The 16,767-nt window shown below is 29.3% G+C and overlaps 4 protein-coding genes across 4 annotated transcripts; all 4 read right to left on the bottom strand.

Moving 5' to 3' along the window:
- Positions 1–30: 30 nt before the first annotated feature.
- LOC108560803 (protein takeout-like) lies at positions 31–842 on the bottom strand (the record flags this gene model as incomplete). The annotated part of the gene is made up of 5 exons (XM_017918487.1): positions 769–842; positions 620–712; positions 426–564; positions 234–367; positions 31–183 (listed from the first exon to the last, which is right to left on the bottom strand). Coding segments are annotated over exons 1-5 (586 nt in total), but the record flags the coding sequence as incomplete, so codon positions are not given.
- Positions 843–3,503: 2,661 nt separating this feature from the next.
- Positions 3,504–4,611, bottom strand: LOC108560802. The gene is made up of 4 exons (XM_017918486.1): positions 4,429–4,611; positions 3,972–4,375; positions 3,871–3,923; positions 3,504–3,708 (listed from the first exon to the last, which is right to left on the bottom strand). The coding sequence occupies exons 2-4, from the start codon at positions 4,087–4,089 to the stop codon at positions 3,568–3,570; spliced, it is 312 nt and encodes a 103-aa protein (XP_017773975.1). The 5' UTR covers positions 4,090–4,375; positions 4,429–4,611; the 3' UTR covers positions 3,504–3,567.
- A 7,200-nt stretch (positions 4,612–11,811) lies between these two features.
- LOC108560805 (protein takeout-like) lies at positions 11,812–12,840 on the bottom strand. Its single transcript, XM_017918489.1, has 5 exons — positions 12,754–12,840; positions 12,453–12,684; positions 12,262–12,395; positions 12,058–12,210; positions 11,812–12,006 (listed from the first exon to the last, which is right to left on the bottom strand). The coding sequence occupies exons 1-5, from the start codon at positions 12,812–12,814 to the stop codon at positions 11,855–11,857; spliced, it is 732 nt and encodes a 243-aa protein (XP_017773978.1). The 5' UTR covers positions 12,815–12,840; the 3' UTR covers positions 11,812–11,854.
- A 2,052-nt stretch (positions 12,841–14,892) lies between these two features.
- Positions 14,893–15,883, bottom strand: LOC108560804 (protein takeout-like). Its single transcript, XM_017918488.1, has 5 exons — positions 15,800–15,883; positions 15,502–15,733; positions 15,311–15,444; positions 15,107–15,259; positions 14,893–15,052 (listed from the first exon to the last, which is right to left on the bottom strand). The coding sequence occupies exons 1-5, from the start codon at positions 15,858–15,860 to the stop codon at positions 14,901–14,903; spliced, it is 732 nt and encodes a 243-aa protein (XP_017773977.1). The 5' UTR covers positions 15,861–15,883; the 3' UTR covers positions 14,893–14,900.
- Between the last annotated feature and the right edge of the window lie 884 nt (positions 15,884–16,767).

Raw genomic sequence — 16,767 nt, 5'->3', positions numbered from 1 at the left:
GTATATAAAGTATATAAAGTTGCTTCTTACCCAACACTTTATCACCATTGAATAAATTGTCAAAGTGATAAAAGCTTCTTTCAGTTTGATAGTGCAACTCAAATTTATCAATAATAGGAGAATTATCTACGCCCCCTTTTTTTATTAAAGACCATTTCATTGAAAGAACAAAATTAGCACCAACTAAAATACAATCAATATAAAAAGGAAAGAGACATTTCGAAAATACATACCCAGTTTAATGCTTGTTGGGCCATGTCCTTTAATTGGCAATATCATTACTCTACCATCAATGTCATATGTGCCTTTTACTATCAGCTCCGGAAAATTGATTTTTATCAAGCATTCCAGTGTGTCAAAGTTGCAACTTTAATAGAAAGGAAAAACGATAGTAAATTAAGGTATAAATTATAGGAACATCTTACTCAATCAAGTTGAACTTTGCTTTCTCCAGTCCAAAAATGTCCAAATCTGTAAGCTTTATATTTAACGAATCGGTTGCTTCGATTTCAATTTCTTGAACGTGGAAAGGTGCGAAAGGTGGAAAATTTAACTCTTTATAACCTGAAACAAGCTTATCCGTTATATTTAATTAACTACCATTAAATTAGTATCTAACCATTCTGCAATGTGGGAATGATAGCATGAGCCAAATCCACGGCACATTTACCAAAACTTGGACTATTTTTGTCGCATTTCGTTATGAAACTTGCTGAAATTACGATGAAATTAAATAATTACTAATGTTTTAATGGGATTGGATATTACGTAATTTGGCAGCATGTGCCGCAAATGTTACAATGAGCAAAATGAAACCAAATGTTATACTATTCATTCTGCTTTCTTTGGATGCAATTGAAATACAATCATCCATAATTTTAATTTGAGTTTATATAGTTTTTAACTTTTAATTACATTCTGTTTAATTACGTATATTTTTGTCTGATATTGCACACCGTAAATTATTTTTAAAATACGTACAAAGTTTATGAAATACTTGTTTTTATATTTAATCACACAGTATTATTTGATTTGAAAATTGCGACATAAAAAATATAAAATTGATAAATATTATTATAAGTTAATAAGCAATAATAATATATTAAAAAATACTAAAAAAAAGGAAATAATTTATAGACGTAGCTACAATTTTGGAAATAAATAAACCGGGAAGGAAATTTTGTCGTGGCCGACCATTTTATTATCAACTAACTAATATGTTTATTCGTTAGGTCTACCACTTTCCTAATAATTATTACAAAGCATATTTCAAGTATCCATCAAATATACGAAGGGATTCTTGTACGTAATTATTTAGAATAACTTGTGGAATATTCCGAAGGACGGTTACGCATTAAATCGCATAGTTTATTTTATCACCTCTCAACAGCCTCTAAATATTTGGGTGGGGTCATAAAATTTAGATAAAGAAATAGTTGTATATTCAACAACCTCAAAACTGATTTCCTTACATCCCACACAGCCCCTTTTTGAAATGAACACATTTTGGTATTATAAGAAATTGGCCTTACTTGGAGAGTTCAAGGAAGAGCATTTACTTCATAAATACTAACTTAAGGAGAATGTAACTCTTAGTAATAATCCCTGAGATCAACTATTATATAGTTGACTTCTTAATAAAATTCCGATGTGTATAATAAAGTTAATTAAGAATATTGCACTTAATAAAGCCCTCTAATACTCAGCAACGACATAACTACGAGATAATCCACGGTGTCCAAGGATTTCTTAATCCCGGAACACAACAATTTCTTAGTTTAAAAAATTAATGATTAATTTGTCGATATAGGCGACATCTCTATGTCATCCTATGAACTTATTGAGTGTTATTATGAAAGGGAAATAAAGAACTGAAAATATAACGTGTTTTCTTTTACATGCAATATCGATATCTTAATTTTAAATTAATACAAAAAACAAATGATCTGATAAAGAATATTTATCAAAAATTTCAACTTAATTACTGATGTTAAATAAGAACTTGGATAGTTCGGTTTCGATCACTCCGGATTCATTATAGTCTGGTTTGAAATTTCCAAACTAAATTTTAATTGAGCAAAAGAAAAATAAATTCTCAAAAATTAGTACACAAAATGATTTATATATAAATAATATGATTTTTACTGTGAAATCTCTTTTTGTCCAGGTTTATTTTTTATGTTTGGTTACTCGATTAGTCCGGTTTTAAATAGTCCGAGATATTAATTTAAATTTTATAAAAAATGTAATGACATTTTGTAAACAAATGGACTAGTCAATTCCAATATTCCCAATAATGAAAATTTTGAATTAAATAAGAAATATAGTTGATTGAAAACCTGTCGTTCATTCAAATGAATGTGATCATTGACATTATTTCTTCTAATGCATAATATGAAAATGTAATCAATTTTGTTTTGTCAATGCGAAATAATGTATTTATAATTTTAACATAAATTAAATAGCTACAGCCTATAATTAAATATGTCGAATCGCCATGTTTAGTCTCGAGAGCGGCGAAGTCATTGTTACAATCAACCATCAACAATATTCCAATAAACTCAGTAAAACACAGAATATCCTCCAGCAATCTCAGGGGTAGTGATCCAAGACATGGTCCGTTCACAGCAACTGTAACCTTCCAGTTCCCAAGTCTGAATCCCGAATCCTCGCTGATCATTCTCCCGATGTGTTCCACTCCCCCTTGTCTGGGGAATACCCTTCTTCCATGAAGTCTCTAAAGATGTGATGTGATCATGGTGCTGACAATGGTAGCTCCAGCAGGGAAACAATGGTTCCTTGTGCCATGATGTTTAGTCAGGTGCTGTTGTTTACGTACTCCGACAAATATTTTAATAAATTACAAGATTAAAATAATTTTATTCTCGTTACATTTTGGTCATTAAATGATTGTTCTTATTATTACCAAATATTTATATTTAATTGTATATTACTTTGTAGTATTTTTATTTTATATTTTTTTGTACATAATAATTACAATTTATTATTATTATTTTAATATTCTATGTTGTCTCGCCGTACTTTCCGGATATCCAGGGTCCTATTTCTGGGAAGCGTCTAGTCCAGGCTTCCTTCTCTGAGCTATTCCATTGTTTCGCCCAGCAGTTTAGTTGCTCACTCCTCTCTCTCTATATAGGAGCTCTTTTGGAGTCAACGATCTTGTACGGCCTAGGTGAGAAATGGACGATACACTGTAAATAGCGAGCAGTACTGTCCAATAATAGAACACTTAAGGTAATTATAAAAGGTTTTATAAATATCCTCGGAACATTTAGCAATTGAAGGCCAATATGCAAGAAGGTATTAAACATAAAAAAAATACGTTAAGTAGAATCCCATTAGAATTATATCGCCATTGTGAAAAGCAAAATGGTGACTATTTAAAGTAAAATTTAGAAGTAAATAAAATGGCAATGATAAAAGCTATAAAATCAAATTTATATTATTATATAATTACATAAATAATAAAAAATAGTGCTACGCTTGTCCGGGTTTGCATCAAGGAAGTGTTGCGCCTGAGGCCAAATATCTAATAATATTATTAGATTAACCAAATAATTCATTATATGGAATTTGTTCTGAAAATTTCGCAAAAGTACTCTTTAAGATGACTGCAATAGTATTTGAAACTGCAGGCTCAACGTTCTCCGACAACTCTTGCGAATTTTCATTTAAGAATTTGTTCATTTAATCAAGTAAAATTCATTATTTGATTACAATTAATAAATTATTAATAAAATAACAATTTGAACCTAATTATTTATCGCCATTGAATAAATTGTCAAAATGAAAGATTGTTTTGTCGTTTTTGAAATGCAATTCTATGTCTTCAATTTTGGCATAATTCACACCATTCTTTGCATGTACAGACCATTTTAACGTCAAATCGAAATCACCTCCAACTAAATAAATAACATATATATAATATTCTAAAAAAAATAAATACATACCAAGTTTGATATTAGTTGCTCCATGACCTTTAATCGGTAAGATCAATATTTGACCATCAATATCATAAGTTCCTTTAAGTTCCAATTCGGAGAAATAAATATTCGTAATGCATACCATAGCACTAAAGTCACAGCTTTTGAAGAAAACAAAATAAATGTGTTAAATTCATTGAAATAATCTAAGACTTCTTCTTTTAAACCTCCACTCTCTGCACTTAGCTTGTGTCAAGCACTATTTCCTCAGCTACCGACAATCTAAGACTTATTTAATAGTTTTGAAGTTTGCTGTAACCAATCCAATAATATCTATGTTAGTTAGTTTTAATGTTAAGGAATCGGTTGCCTCGATGCCAATTCCTGCACGTGAAAAGGGTTGAAAGATGAAAAATTCAGCTCTTTGTAGCCTGAAAGAATTTAGTGAATGCTTTTGTTTGAATCCAATTCTTGAAATAAATACCATCCTTCAATTTGGGTACAAGTTCTCGTGTCAAATCGATGGCACATTTTCCAAAATTCGGATTATTCTTGGAACATTTAGATAACAAAGCTTGCTCAAAACAATTTTGTAATTTGATAATTCGAAAATGTTTAATTCTTTTGATTTTTACGTAACTTGGCAGCATTAGCGAGAGACGTAATGATGAGCAAAATTGAAATAGGTTTTAAAAAAATCATAGTATCATTTGTATGAATTTTACTGGAAAACTAATTTGATTTTTAAATTTTCATATATTTATATATTCTAAAATAGTTGAGTCACGTTTAATAATTACAAACATTTTTAATGTGTCATATATTTCTTAAGTATTCTTAATTAAAATAGTTGTTTTTATTTGCTATACATCATATATATATTCAAACAGCGGAGGATAGTAATACAATGATTGTTCTGTGTTGATAAACACAGAACAATTTTTGTTGAGAAAATATGATTTTATGACATAATCTAGAATTTTTCATTATTCTTATATTTATTATTCACATTTCAAATGACTGCTCTGATGTTTGAATTTTATCTCCTATTTTATCTTACGATTTTGCGTGACTGTTATTAACTTTGCTTCATTTAGTTCAGTAATTAATTTTAACCGTATTTTCATGCCCAAAACATGCTTACAGTTTAAATGTTTAAAAAAATACAGACATGTGCATTTTGATAGGTTTAGATCTTTAAAATTTAATATTATAATCCAAACACTACAATTATACTTTTTAAAATCTTCAAAAATCTTCCATTCTCCATCCTTTGCCTTGTATGTAGAAAGTATTTCATTAGTAATTGATTGATTGGTAGAATTTGAACATGTATAAAACAATTTAGAGTTTTCTTTATGGTTCTCTTTAAGCACTTTTTTGTATGACATAGCCCATTGCAACGATATTGATGGAAATGTATGAAATTCTTTAAAACCTAGTAGTTCAGGATTTCTATTTTTAAACCATTTGGTTATTAAATAAAAAATATTAGTTAAAAATTGACCAACTGGAAGTCTTTCCCTTAGTATATATTTGCTTCTTATTAAGGAGTTTATTTCTTCGAGGCCATTATTCGTGCTAGGATAACCGACAGCGACTCCTTCAAACCAGTTTTATTTTTTTAACAACCAATGTGATTTGAAATAATATAAAAACTCTTTAATCTCCTGATTGTCTATTATATTCCATTTTTCTAAAAACAAGTTTACTGTTATCAAAAATGTTGGATTGTTCTTACATGTGTGCAAAGCATTATTTTTTTATTTTTTTAAATAATTTTTCAAGATTTTTTAGAACATAAGAGAAGCACGTTATGCGCACCTTTGGCTCTCCAAAAATATCTATAAAATCTCTAGTTAAAGCTTCAAATATAAAGGCAAAATCACTGACACTATCGCCTTTACATATAGCAATTGCAAATGGATTAAAAATGGATTTTTATCACTGGTACCTGCGATTATTAAACGATATCCTTGCCAAATAATGTTGTATGTAGCATCAATTTGCACCATATCGTATTTTTTAAATTTCTAATAGTATTTATGTTGTGTTGTGTTGTTTCCACATATTAATGTATTTAAATACTTTGATTTTGTAGGTTCGCTCATATTGTGTCTTCTAATTAGAGCTAAAATAGCATTTGTCGTTCGAAAACATTCTTCAATTTTTTCATTAATAAACTTTTTCATTTATATATTCAGCAATGTACTATAATGATCATAGTCACCGGTATTCTACATACCATTTTCACGAATTTCTCTGCCGTTTCTGCTTGTTGTCTTTTTCTTTTAGGTTTTGGGTTATATAAGAAATATATGACCCAAAACTCCTAGTTATTTTCATTGTCTTTAACATAGTTTTATTCTGAAACCATTGCATCAATGGCCTATTTTTTTTTAATTGCATAATATAAATGTAAAAATATTTATTAAAATATATTTGCAGTCTTTCGAACATTGTTTTGCTTTTTAGAAAAAATCAAGATCCTTTTTTAATATCACGGATTTCTCCGCCTCTTCTGAGGAGTCCAATTCTTCGATTTTTATCTGAAAATAGTTTTATTTTAGGATTTGTGTCATACGCTTTCTTATCGTAGTTATTTACAAAATATTTAACATAGGTTACTTCTGAATTAACGCAAATGCAATATGAAAAATTATTCTTTTTTTGTAATATTTTCATAATGAAATTTTCGTTGTGTCTTCTACTTCCTCTACACTAGGACACAAATAATATAGTTAAAGTCAATAAACTTTACACTAAAGTGTAACTACAACTGTACACTACACTTTACCACTATTTACCATTATTTTTTAATATTTCACCAAATATTATATATAAAATATAAAAATGTTTCTTAAAGTATTTTTGGTAACATTGTATTACTTTTATCGAAATACAAAACCATACCTCTTGCAGTATTACAGATTTTTATGCCTCTTCTGCGGAGTCAAATTCTTCAGTTTTTATTCAAACATGGTTTTGTTATCGTTTTATTTTATATTCTGGGTTACCAACTTCCTTATTTTCGTTATCTACAAAAATATTCAGCATTTTAGGAATATAAAAAAATATAAAATTTGCGGTTGTGTATTGTGTATGTTGTGTGTCTTTTTACAGCTTGAAATATATATTTATGTAAACATGTTTCTATTGTGAAATGTTTTTGATTGGCCAAAGTATGACGTTAGTATATTATATCATTTTGTTGGTTTCTGGTCCCTTCATACGCTTTAATATGACCAGCTACTTATGTATTTTTGTATTATAAGCATTACTAAGATATTATTCTAAATAAGTTACGCAAGTATGACTGGGAATTGGTTTGCAGTTCTCGCGTGTGTGTACAGACAGTGACGTCAATTAACATTCTGTCATGGCTAAGATTAATTATCGTTCAATATACGTTTCTCCAGCGGAAAACTACAATACCGCGGAACTTCGCAATGCGGGGAACGACGACGGTTTAACTGTTGTTTAGGGCAGTGTTTCTCAAACTTATTTGTCCGCGACCCCCTTTTGTAATTATTAAATATATTTTTCTGTCGCGTGGTTTATTTATTATCGCGCAATACGTTTCTGTAGTGGAAATTACTTCTTTTGCCATGTGAAAGATATTATCCTGTTGAATTCCTATAGTTTGAAAGATCTATATTGTCGTTCCATTAATATTTCCACTTAATTAAAATTATTGATTCAATTATAGAGTGGATCCTCGCTTAACAACTATTTTTTTTAACGAACAAAATTAATTGTAAGATAAATGACTCGCTTAACGAGCGACTTTTCGCATAACGAGTGACGTGGAGAAAATAATTGGAGAAAAGGATTGTGCGCCTGCTATATTATTTTCAAAACTTTTGCAACAAATTTAATTTTTTCATGGTAGCGTTCACTTTATAATGAACGTGAAACAATGAAATTTATTTGCCTTGTAAAGATAAGAAGACAATTTGAAACAAACATATATCTGCTATGTATGCCAATTTACAGAGCTATTTCCAGTCATGTAAACACTTTCTCAGAGCAAATATATCATTAAGAAAAACTTGAAGTTCATTATGAATATTATTTCAATCTATGCAATTCTTATGCAGTCAGTGCATTTGATCATCTCCAAGAGTTGTGTCTCTGAAAGTCTTCCTTTGTGCTGCGAACAATTTCTTTGCAGTTTACTAGGTGCGAAGAAATCTATGTCTTTAGTTGTAGGTTGATGGGAAAAGTTGATTTTAAAAATATATTCTACTGAATTTTTCCTCATACTGGGGTTGTAAATTTATCCCTGGAGGGTGTATTGCGGTGGTGCAATACACTTATAGACCGCTCGCAGGAAATATGTAGGAACAAAACTATACTGGGATGTAACTTATTATATTGCTAGATGTCAGTCCCGGATATGTGCCCAACAATATCGACTCAACGTTGTTCGACAGGAACTGTATCTTCTTTTTCTTCTTCTCCATTCAATGGCCATAAGTATGCAATACATATATATGATTCGTATCGAATAGTACACTTGCAATTAGTTTTTCATATTTGGCTGTATATATGTTAGTATTACATGAACAACAGTTATATATAAAAAATATATTGTGATTTTTTTAAAATTATTTTTCCCTTTATCCGGCTAATAAAAACATAAAATATGTATCTATTGCAGTATACATATTTTATGTTTTTATTATCTTCTGACCTTACAATTTTCGCTGTATTATGTTGCATGTTTATGAAAGATCGAATGTAAAAATAATTATAACACCATTTCATATTTAGAATCTTATGTCTAAATTAAAACTTCTTCTTTTTCTCCTTGGGTGGGGATGGACAGGTTAAATGACTAATATTCTTATTCCTTCTTGCTACCAAACGTTTAATGTCTGTGGAGACTATTTCACCAGTCTGTTCATTTTCCTATTGTACACGTACAATTTTTATATACACTTGGTCCCTGTTAAGTTGTAGTTTCTACATGGTCGAGATGTGCGAGCATTGCATAGAGACGCTGATTAAAGCTGATTTAGTAAAAACAATCGATTTGTATATTTAGTTGCATATAGCGTATATTTATAAATAATTTAAAATAATTAAAGCAAAATATTTCTATACATTTTATTAACCAAATAACTCAGTATAAGGGAATTGTTCAGCAAATTTGGAGAAAGTAGACATTAAAATAGCAGTAATAGTATTTGAAACTGCAGGCTCGACAACCCACCGACAACTCTTGTAAGAAATTTTTCAAGAAATTGTTCTTTTGATGCCTTTCGTCTGTACTCAGAAAGGATTAAGAGAAGGAAATACCATTCAACAGTTTGGGTAAAATGTTGTGAGTCAAATCCATGGCACATTGTCCAAAATTCGGATCATTATTGTTGCAAATGGTTATGAAACTTGCTGAAATTAAATGTGTAATTAAATAATATAAAAATAAAATTCACTTGGATATTACGTAATTTAGCACCAAATGCCGCAAAAGTTACGATAAACAAGATTGAAACATGTGTGATGTAACTTATTTTTGTCTATTTTCGTATCAGTTTATATAGTATTCTTTTTTTTTTGAAGAACTTTAAGTTTTTATTAATATTTATTAATTGGGCAACTAATAGCCGAATGGTTAAGTCGCCCTACCCACGTGCCAGTGATCACAGGCTCAAATCCTGGTCAAGTCAGGCCCTTTGTGAGCCCCCTTGGTGCTTGCAGCAATAGAGCTATCGTTCATTACAGATGGACTGTGAAATGAATAAGGTTCAGTTAAAGATAGCAGCAGATTCACAATCAAAGGAAATAATGAAATCGCAGAGCATCAATATACTACTGAAATTAACCTAAAAGACAACAGCCAACCTACAAATTAAACAATCATCATCAACCGCGATCTTAAATTTCACATTGTTCACATTGATGAACAGATTGTAAATAAAATTACACGACTTAAAAAAAAACTATTAATAAGTGTTATATTTTATAAATTTTTGCAGATTCATCTCCTCTTAAAATAGAACAATTAATATAATTTCTTGGTGTTATAAAGCATTTTTGTTCTAAATTATATGGAAAAGAATATATTGCAAAATAATGGCAATGTAATTTTACTTTTTTTTATAACAATTAATAAAGTGTTAGATTAATAGTTTGTTTAAGATTCTAGAGTTAATATGTAAAAAAATAACTAATTATTCAATTACAAATAATAGAAAAAGAAGTACACTGAACTTTCGATAGACACTTTTCTCAGCCATGTTGAATAGCTTTGATACCCTGTACATTGTGAGAACCGTCGAGCTCTACAAAATACAAAACGTCGCACCAATTTTGCACTCATCTTCTAATTTTCAGTCAATATGCGATGTACAGCACTTTTTGAAATGCTTATTATCTCTGATAGCTTGCGCACTTTCAGTTGACGGTCATCCAATACTATTTTGTGGATTTTCTTCACCATTTCTGACCCCGTTTAAACTCTGCCACTCAATATTGTTTTGTTGTATACGAAGAAGCAGACTCCCTAGAGTAGAATCTAGCTCGGCTTGATATTAGTTGAACTGAAACCTTTTAAATAAGTGTATTATATCATATAATAATCACCATTTTTTTTTTCATGTTTACAAATTCACTAAAAGCGTGAGGTCACCGTATTTCTGGGACTGCTCTCGTATCTTTCATAAATGATATTCTTCTCTTGAGAAAAAATCGAGAAAAAGCAATTCTTAAAAAGTTTTAATAAAATTTTTATAAAATATGATCTTTTGATAAAAACTCCTATTTCATTACAAATATTTGACATTCATTTTTTTTTCTTGATATAATCAACATTTTATAAACGTAATCTTTTTTTTAAATTTTGTTCTGAGCCAAGGTGACTATATCGAATGTTTTAATGTATAAGATAAAATATAAAATAGACGTATTATGGTATACCGTGAAGGCTACCTGTATTATATTATGATTAAATATTGAATTTGTTTATTTTTATAACTTTTATTGAAAAAAAAATAATACTGAGAATTTATTATAATGCATCAGGATACAGGTATGTTAATATTAATGGATTTTTTTATACTAAATAAATTTTATCAACTACATTAATATGTCGTCTGGGATTTTATTTTCATAAAATATTACCTATTTTATTGTCAATCACGCTCACGACTAACTGATTTATTTATATTATATTACATTTCATCAACTGCATTTTTAACTACTTTTAATTAAATTAATGTAAATATTGATTTGCACCTACAAGACGACAGCCCATCTACAAATTAAAATAAAAAAAATCATCATAATGGTAACTATCCACCGGGAAATATTACCTACGTAATGTCAACCGCGATCTTACCACTTGCCCATGTCATTTATTTGTCCAAAGGTCATAGGCACCAGTTAAGTAGATGACGAATGAGGAAAGCATCACAGCATCATAGTGCTAGCATCATAGCAACGTAACATGAAAATATATATTCTTGAACTTTATTTCAAAGATAATTTCGTGGATATTTAAATGATGGGGCCGCGGTGATGAGTGAGTCCTAATTTGAATGAAGACCGTGCCTAGAACCTCCTCTGGTCCAAAGGCAGGTGAATACGAAGATAATATTACAACAACAATAATGCAATTCAAATTTCCTAAGAATTATAACGGAACAACAATATGTAAAATATTACAAAGTAAATAAACGTATATATGTAAATATTAAAAAAAAAATAAGAAAAAATGCTTTCTGCATGAGATATTTATTTTAAAACATCAAAATATAAGAAAAACCCTTTGGTCCTAAATAAGCAAATAAAAATAATTAAATAAATAATATAACAAACAAATTATGAATATCTATTATTAATATTTTAAATCATAAGTAAATATTATTTTTAAGTATACATAATGTTAAGGTCAAAATATTTTGTTATGGGTCAAAAATGTCACTAAAAGGCATGGAACTGCTAACACTTTGGAAAATTCCCATGACAACTAACTTAATAGTTTCTGATACTGAAGGTTCGATATCCTTCGATACTTCTTCCGAGTTTTCTTCTATGAACGCATTCATTTGATCACCTACAAAAAAAGTCATTTTTTTATAAAATTAAATCAATATTTTTTACTTGCCTAAAGCTTTATCCCCATTGAACAAATTGTCGAAATGGTAATGACTTCTTTCGGTAGTATAATGAAGATTAGATTCTCCCAAAACTATGTAATCCACACCTTTGTCATTTGGTTTTACATCCCAATCGAATTCGAAGGTGAATTTCGCATTTTCTAAAAAATATACATTTAATAAATTATTTCATAGAAATATTGCATCCATACTCATAGTAATTTTAGCTGGCCCGTGTCCCTGAATTGGCAAAATCAAAAGCTGACCCTTGATATCATAAGTCCCAGTAATATCAATTTCATCAAAAATTAATTCAACGTTAGTTGTCATTTTTTTACCATCGACACTTAAATAGAACTAAACATAAATTTGTTGCTTATTCAAACATGTTTTTGTAGCTTACTGAAAATTTCCTAGTTTAACTTTATCCAGTCCTTTTATATCAATATCTAATAATTTAAGAGTAAGAGTTTCTGTTGCTTCAATTTCAATTTCGGTCAAATGGAATGGATCTAAGTTCGGGATACGCATATTCTTGTCACCATTTATAACTTTTGGTATTGTAGTTATCACTTGATTTTTAATGCAATCGCCAAGTTTGGGATCGCTTATCGAACATTTTGTAATGTAAGATGCTGCAAAAAAAAAAGGAAGGATATCGAAGGATATTTTAAAAGTATGATTAAAAATATAAATAATCTTACGTAATTTAGCACGAGCAAAGACGACTGCACTCAAAAGTAAAATTAATGTGTGGAAATTCATTTCGATGTTCTTAATGTAACAGAAGGTGGAACATTGATTTGCATCCAGATACCGGTCGTTTTATATTCCGAACATTCAAATTAGAATAATTATCGAAATGATATGGAATTTTGTAAACAATCATTAATATTTTTATTGCGCTGCACAATTTCCCGACAAATATAAAATTCCGAATATTTAATTCCTTTTTTTATGCAATATGATTTATTATAATTTTAAATTAAAGAGAATTATTGTTTGAAGCAATTAATTTTATTTATATAAATGTATTTATTGTTACTAATAACACATTCTAGATGAAAATATAATTATATATTATTTATTAATGGGAATAATATCAGTTTATGCAATATAATCTTCAAACTTCGTCTAAAGAACGTGCGATATAGGCTCTCATCTTCTTCTCAGTACCAGCACTTTTCATCCTCCTTCCTCATGTTCATGTGGAAAGTTGTTTCACCGTGCTTTCTAGAAATCCAGGGTCCCATTTCAGGGATTGCACGTCGGGTTCAGGCTCTCTAATCTGAGCTATTCCATTTTCCTGCCTCCAACTGTGTAATATGTTGTCCGGACATAAAAATCTTTAGCGAAAGTCTTCATTTTCCGCAGTCCGAACTAGGGTTGGTCGATCAAAACAATCGTTTATCATCGACTGTTATATTTAGAAAATAAAAGCTTTGTAGATTCAACATTTTTTATTTACATTTTTTAAATTCAATATTATTTGAATTAGTTAAATATAAGATAAACTTTTACGGAAAAAATAGATTATTTAGAAATATTTACTTTTTTTTTCAAAATAAGATATATTTAGTTGTTCTAGGCAAACGACGGCTGGCAAGCCATTTACGGGTCTTTGAAACATAGGTATAGCTCTCAATCATAAAAAATACAAATAAAACTATAATGTTTTAAACTGGTGTAAGAGTTGGATTTGACTCTTTCTTGTCAGAAGTTAATAATATGGTAAAAATGTAAATAACAAAATAGGTTTAGATTAAATGCTTCACATTTGTCGCTATAGATAACATATCTATACTGAAAAATGTGTGAGTCAATCTGTCATACAAAATCTTAGGCCATTGCAAAAGAATATAACGAGTAATCATTTCATGTATTAATAAAATCATACTTGCCAATTTCAAGCGGGATATTGGCGAAACCAATACTGTTTGGAAAATTCAAAAATACACAAATAAACATTTTTTTTTCTTTTATTTTAAGTCCTCGATTAGTCCGATTTCAAAGATGGCATATTGGCGGTTTCAATTTCTCGTACCATGCTAGGTATAGCTGTATTTTATTTTGATAAATAATATCTGTTAGCTTAACTCATTTTTGCCCACTGTACACTAGCAGGTACACTAAAAGGTAGCTAAAACTTATCGTTGTATATTAAATATGTAGAATTATGCGACTAATAGCCAAATGGACGTGTGCGCCGGTAGTAGTAACAAAATGTACGGAATGCAAAACATTTTTTAAGCGCTTTTTCTGTCACACTCTCTAAAAGCAAAACATTTACTTAAGTTATTTTTAACGAGTGAAGTAAAGGACATTGATTTTCTAATGAGCTCAGCAATTAGCGATTTTCCGGAAATTCCTAGATCCACCTCTGGTCCAAAGACAGGTGAATGCAAAGATAATATTACAAAAACAAGCAACAACAATAATGCAATTCAAATTTCCTAAGAATTATAACGGAACAACAACAATATCAATATAATTTTGTGGATATATAAATGATGGGGCCGCGGTGATGAGCGAGTCCTAATTTGAATGAAGACCATGCCTAGATCCTCCTCTGGTCTAAAGACAGGTGAATGCAAAGATAATATAATAAGAATTATAAAGGTATAAATAAAGGTATACATGTAAATATTTAAAAAATAAGAAAAAATGCTTTCTGCATAAGATATTTATTTTAAAAGATCAAAATATAAGAAAAACCCTTTGGCCCAAAATAGGCAAATAAAAATAATTTAATAAATAATATAACAAACAAATGAATATGTATTATTAATATTTTAAATCATAAGTAAGTATTATTTTTAAGTATACATAATCTTAAGGTCAAAATATTTTGTTATGGGTCAAGAATGTCACTAAAGGGCATGGAACTGCAAACACTTTGGAAAATTCCCATGACAACTAACTTAATAGTTTCTGATACTGAAGGTTCGATATCCTTTGATACTTCTTCGGAGTTTTCTTCTATAAACGCATTCATTTGATCACCTACAAAAAAAATATCAAATTTATTATAAAATTAAATCAATATTTTTTACTTGCCTAAAGCTTTATCCCCATTGAACAAATTGTCGAAATGGTAATGACTTTTTTCGGTAGTATAATGAAGATTGGAATCTCCCAAAACTACGTAATCCACACCTTTGTCATTTGGTTTTACATCCCAATCGAATTCGAATGTGAATTTCGCATTTTCTAAAAAATATACATTTAATAAATTATTTCATACAAATATTGCATCCATACTCATAGTAATTTTAGCTGGTCCGTGTCCCTGAATTGGCAAAATCAAGAGTTGACCCTTGATATCATAAGTAGCAGTAATATCAATTTCATCAAAAGTTAATTCAACTTTAGATGTCATTTTTTTACCATCGACACTTAAATAGAACTAAACATAAATTTGGTGCTTATTCAAATATGTTTTTGTAGCTTACTGAAAATTTCCCAGTTTAACTTTATCCAGTCCTTTTATATCAATATCTAATAATTTAAGAGTTAGAGTTTCTGTCGCCTCAATTTCAATTTCGGTCAAATGGAATGGATCTAAGTTCGGAATACGCATATTCTTGTCACCATGTATAACTTTTGGTAAAGTATTGATCATTTGTTGCTTAATGCAATCGCCAAGTTTGGGATCGCTTATCGAACATTTTGTAATGTAAGATGCTGCAGGAAAAAAAAAACAAAATCAATATATTTTAAAAGTATGATTAAAAATATAAATAATCTTACGTAATTTGGCACGAGCAAAGACGACTGCACTGAAAAGTAAAATTAATGTGTGGAAATTCATTTCGATATTCTCAATGTAACAGAAGGTGGAACATTGATTTGCATCCAGATACCGGCCGTTTTATATTCCGAACATTCAAATTAGAATAATTATCGAAATGATATGGAATTTTGTAAAAAATCATTAATATTTTTATTTATAATTGCGCTGCACAATTTCCCTACAAATATAAAATGTGATTTATTACAATTTTAAATTAAAGACAATTATTTTTATTTATAAATACATTTAGTTACTAATAACAAGTGTTAGATAAAACTATAATTATATATTATTTATTAATGGGAATAGTTTCTGTTTATGCAATATAATTTATTTTATATTTCAATATAATCTTCAAGCTTCATCCAAAGAAGTTCAGCATACGGACTTTCAGCCAAGTCGATGGAAAATGGAAGTGTTAAGGATATCAGCAGATTCACAGTCAAAGGAAAAAGTGGAATCGCAAAGCACCAATATACTATTTAAGTTACCCTACAAGACGACAGCCAAACAATAAATTAAAAATTATATCATAATAATGGTAACTATCCACCGGAAAGATTATCCATTTAATGTCAACCGTGATCTTAAATTTACTCAATGTTCACGTTGATGAACAGATTATTAATAAAATTATATGACAAAAAAAATGTAGAATTATATTATATAACCATAAAAGTAAGACATCTACTCTGCACTTGATAAAAATTCTGACCAAAAAGGTCTTTTACGCAACAGCAACCATTAGATATAATAGAATATCGAAGTCGTCAAAGGTATTATCAAAAAAATTGAATTTATATAATCAATGATATAATTGTTGTACGTTTAAAATGTATAACATGTCGTGTCCCAGGGATGAAATTCTGGACACAGTGGAATATTTTCTTCTGGTGTTGTCGTTTTGGAGTCTTAGTTGTAGGAA

This window comes from Nicrophorus vespilloides, unplaced genomic scaffold (genome assembly GCF_001412225.1).
Source record: "Nicrophorus vespilloides isolate i.1.1-1 unplaced genomic scaffold, Nicve_v1.0, whole genome shotgun sequence".
Classification (NCBI taxonomy): Eukaryota; Metazoa; Arthropoda; class Insecta; order Coleoptera; family Silphidae; genus Nicrophorus; species Nicrophorus vespilloides.
This window is presented reverse-complemented; position numbering and strand designations above follow the sequence as displayed.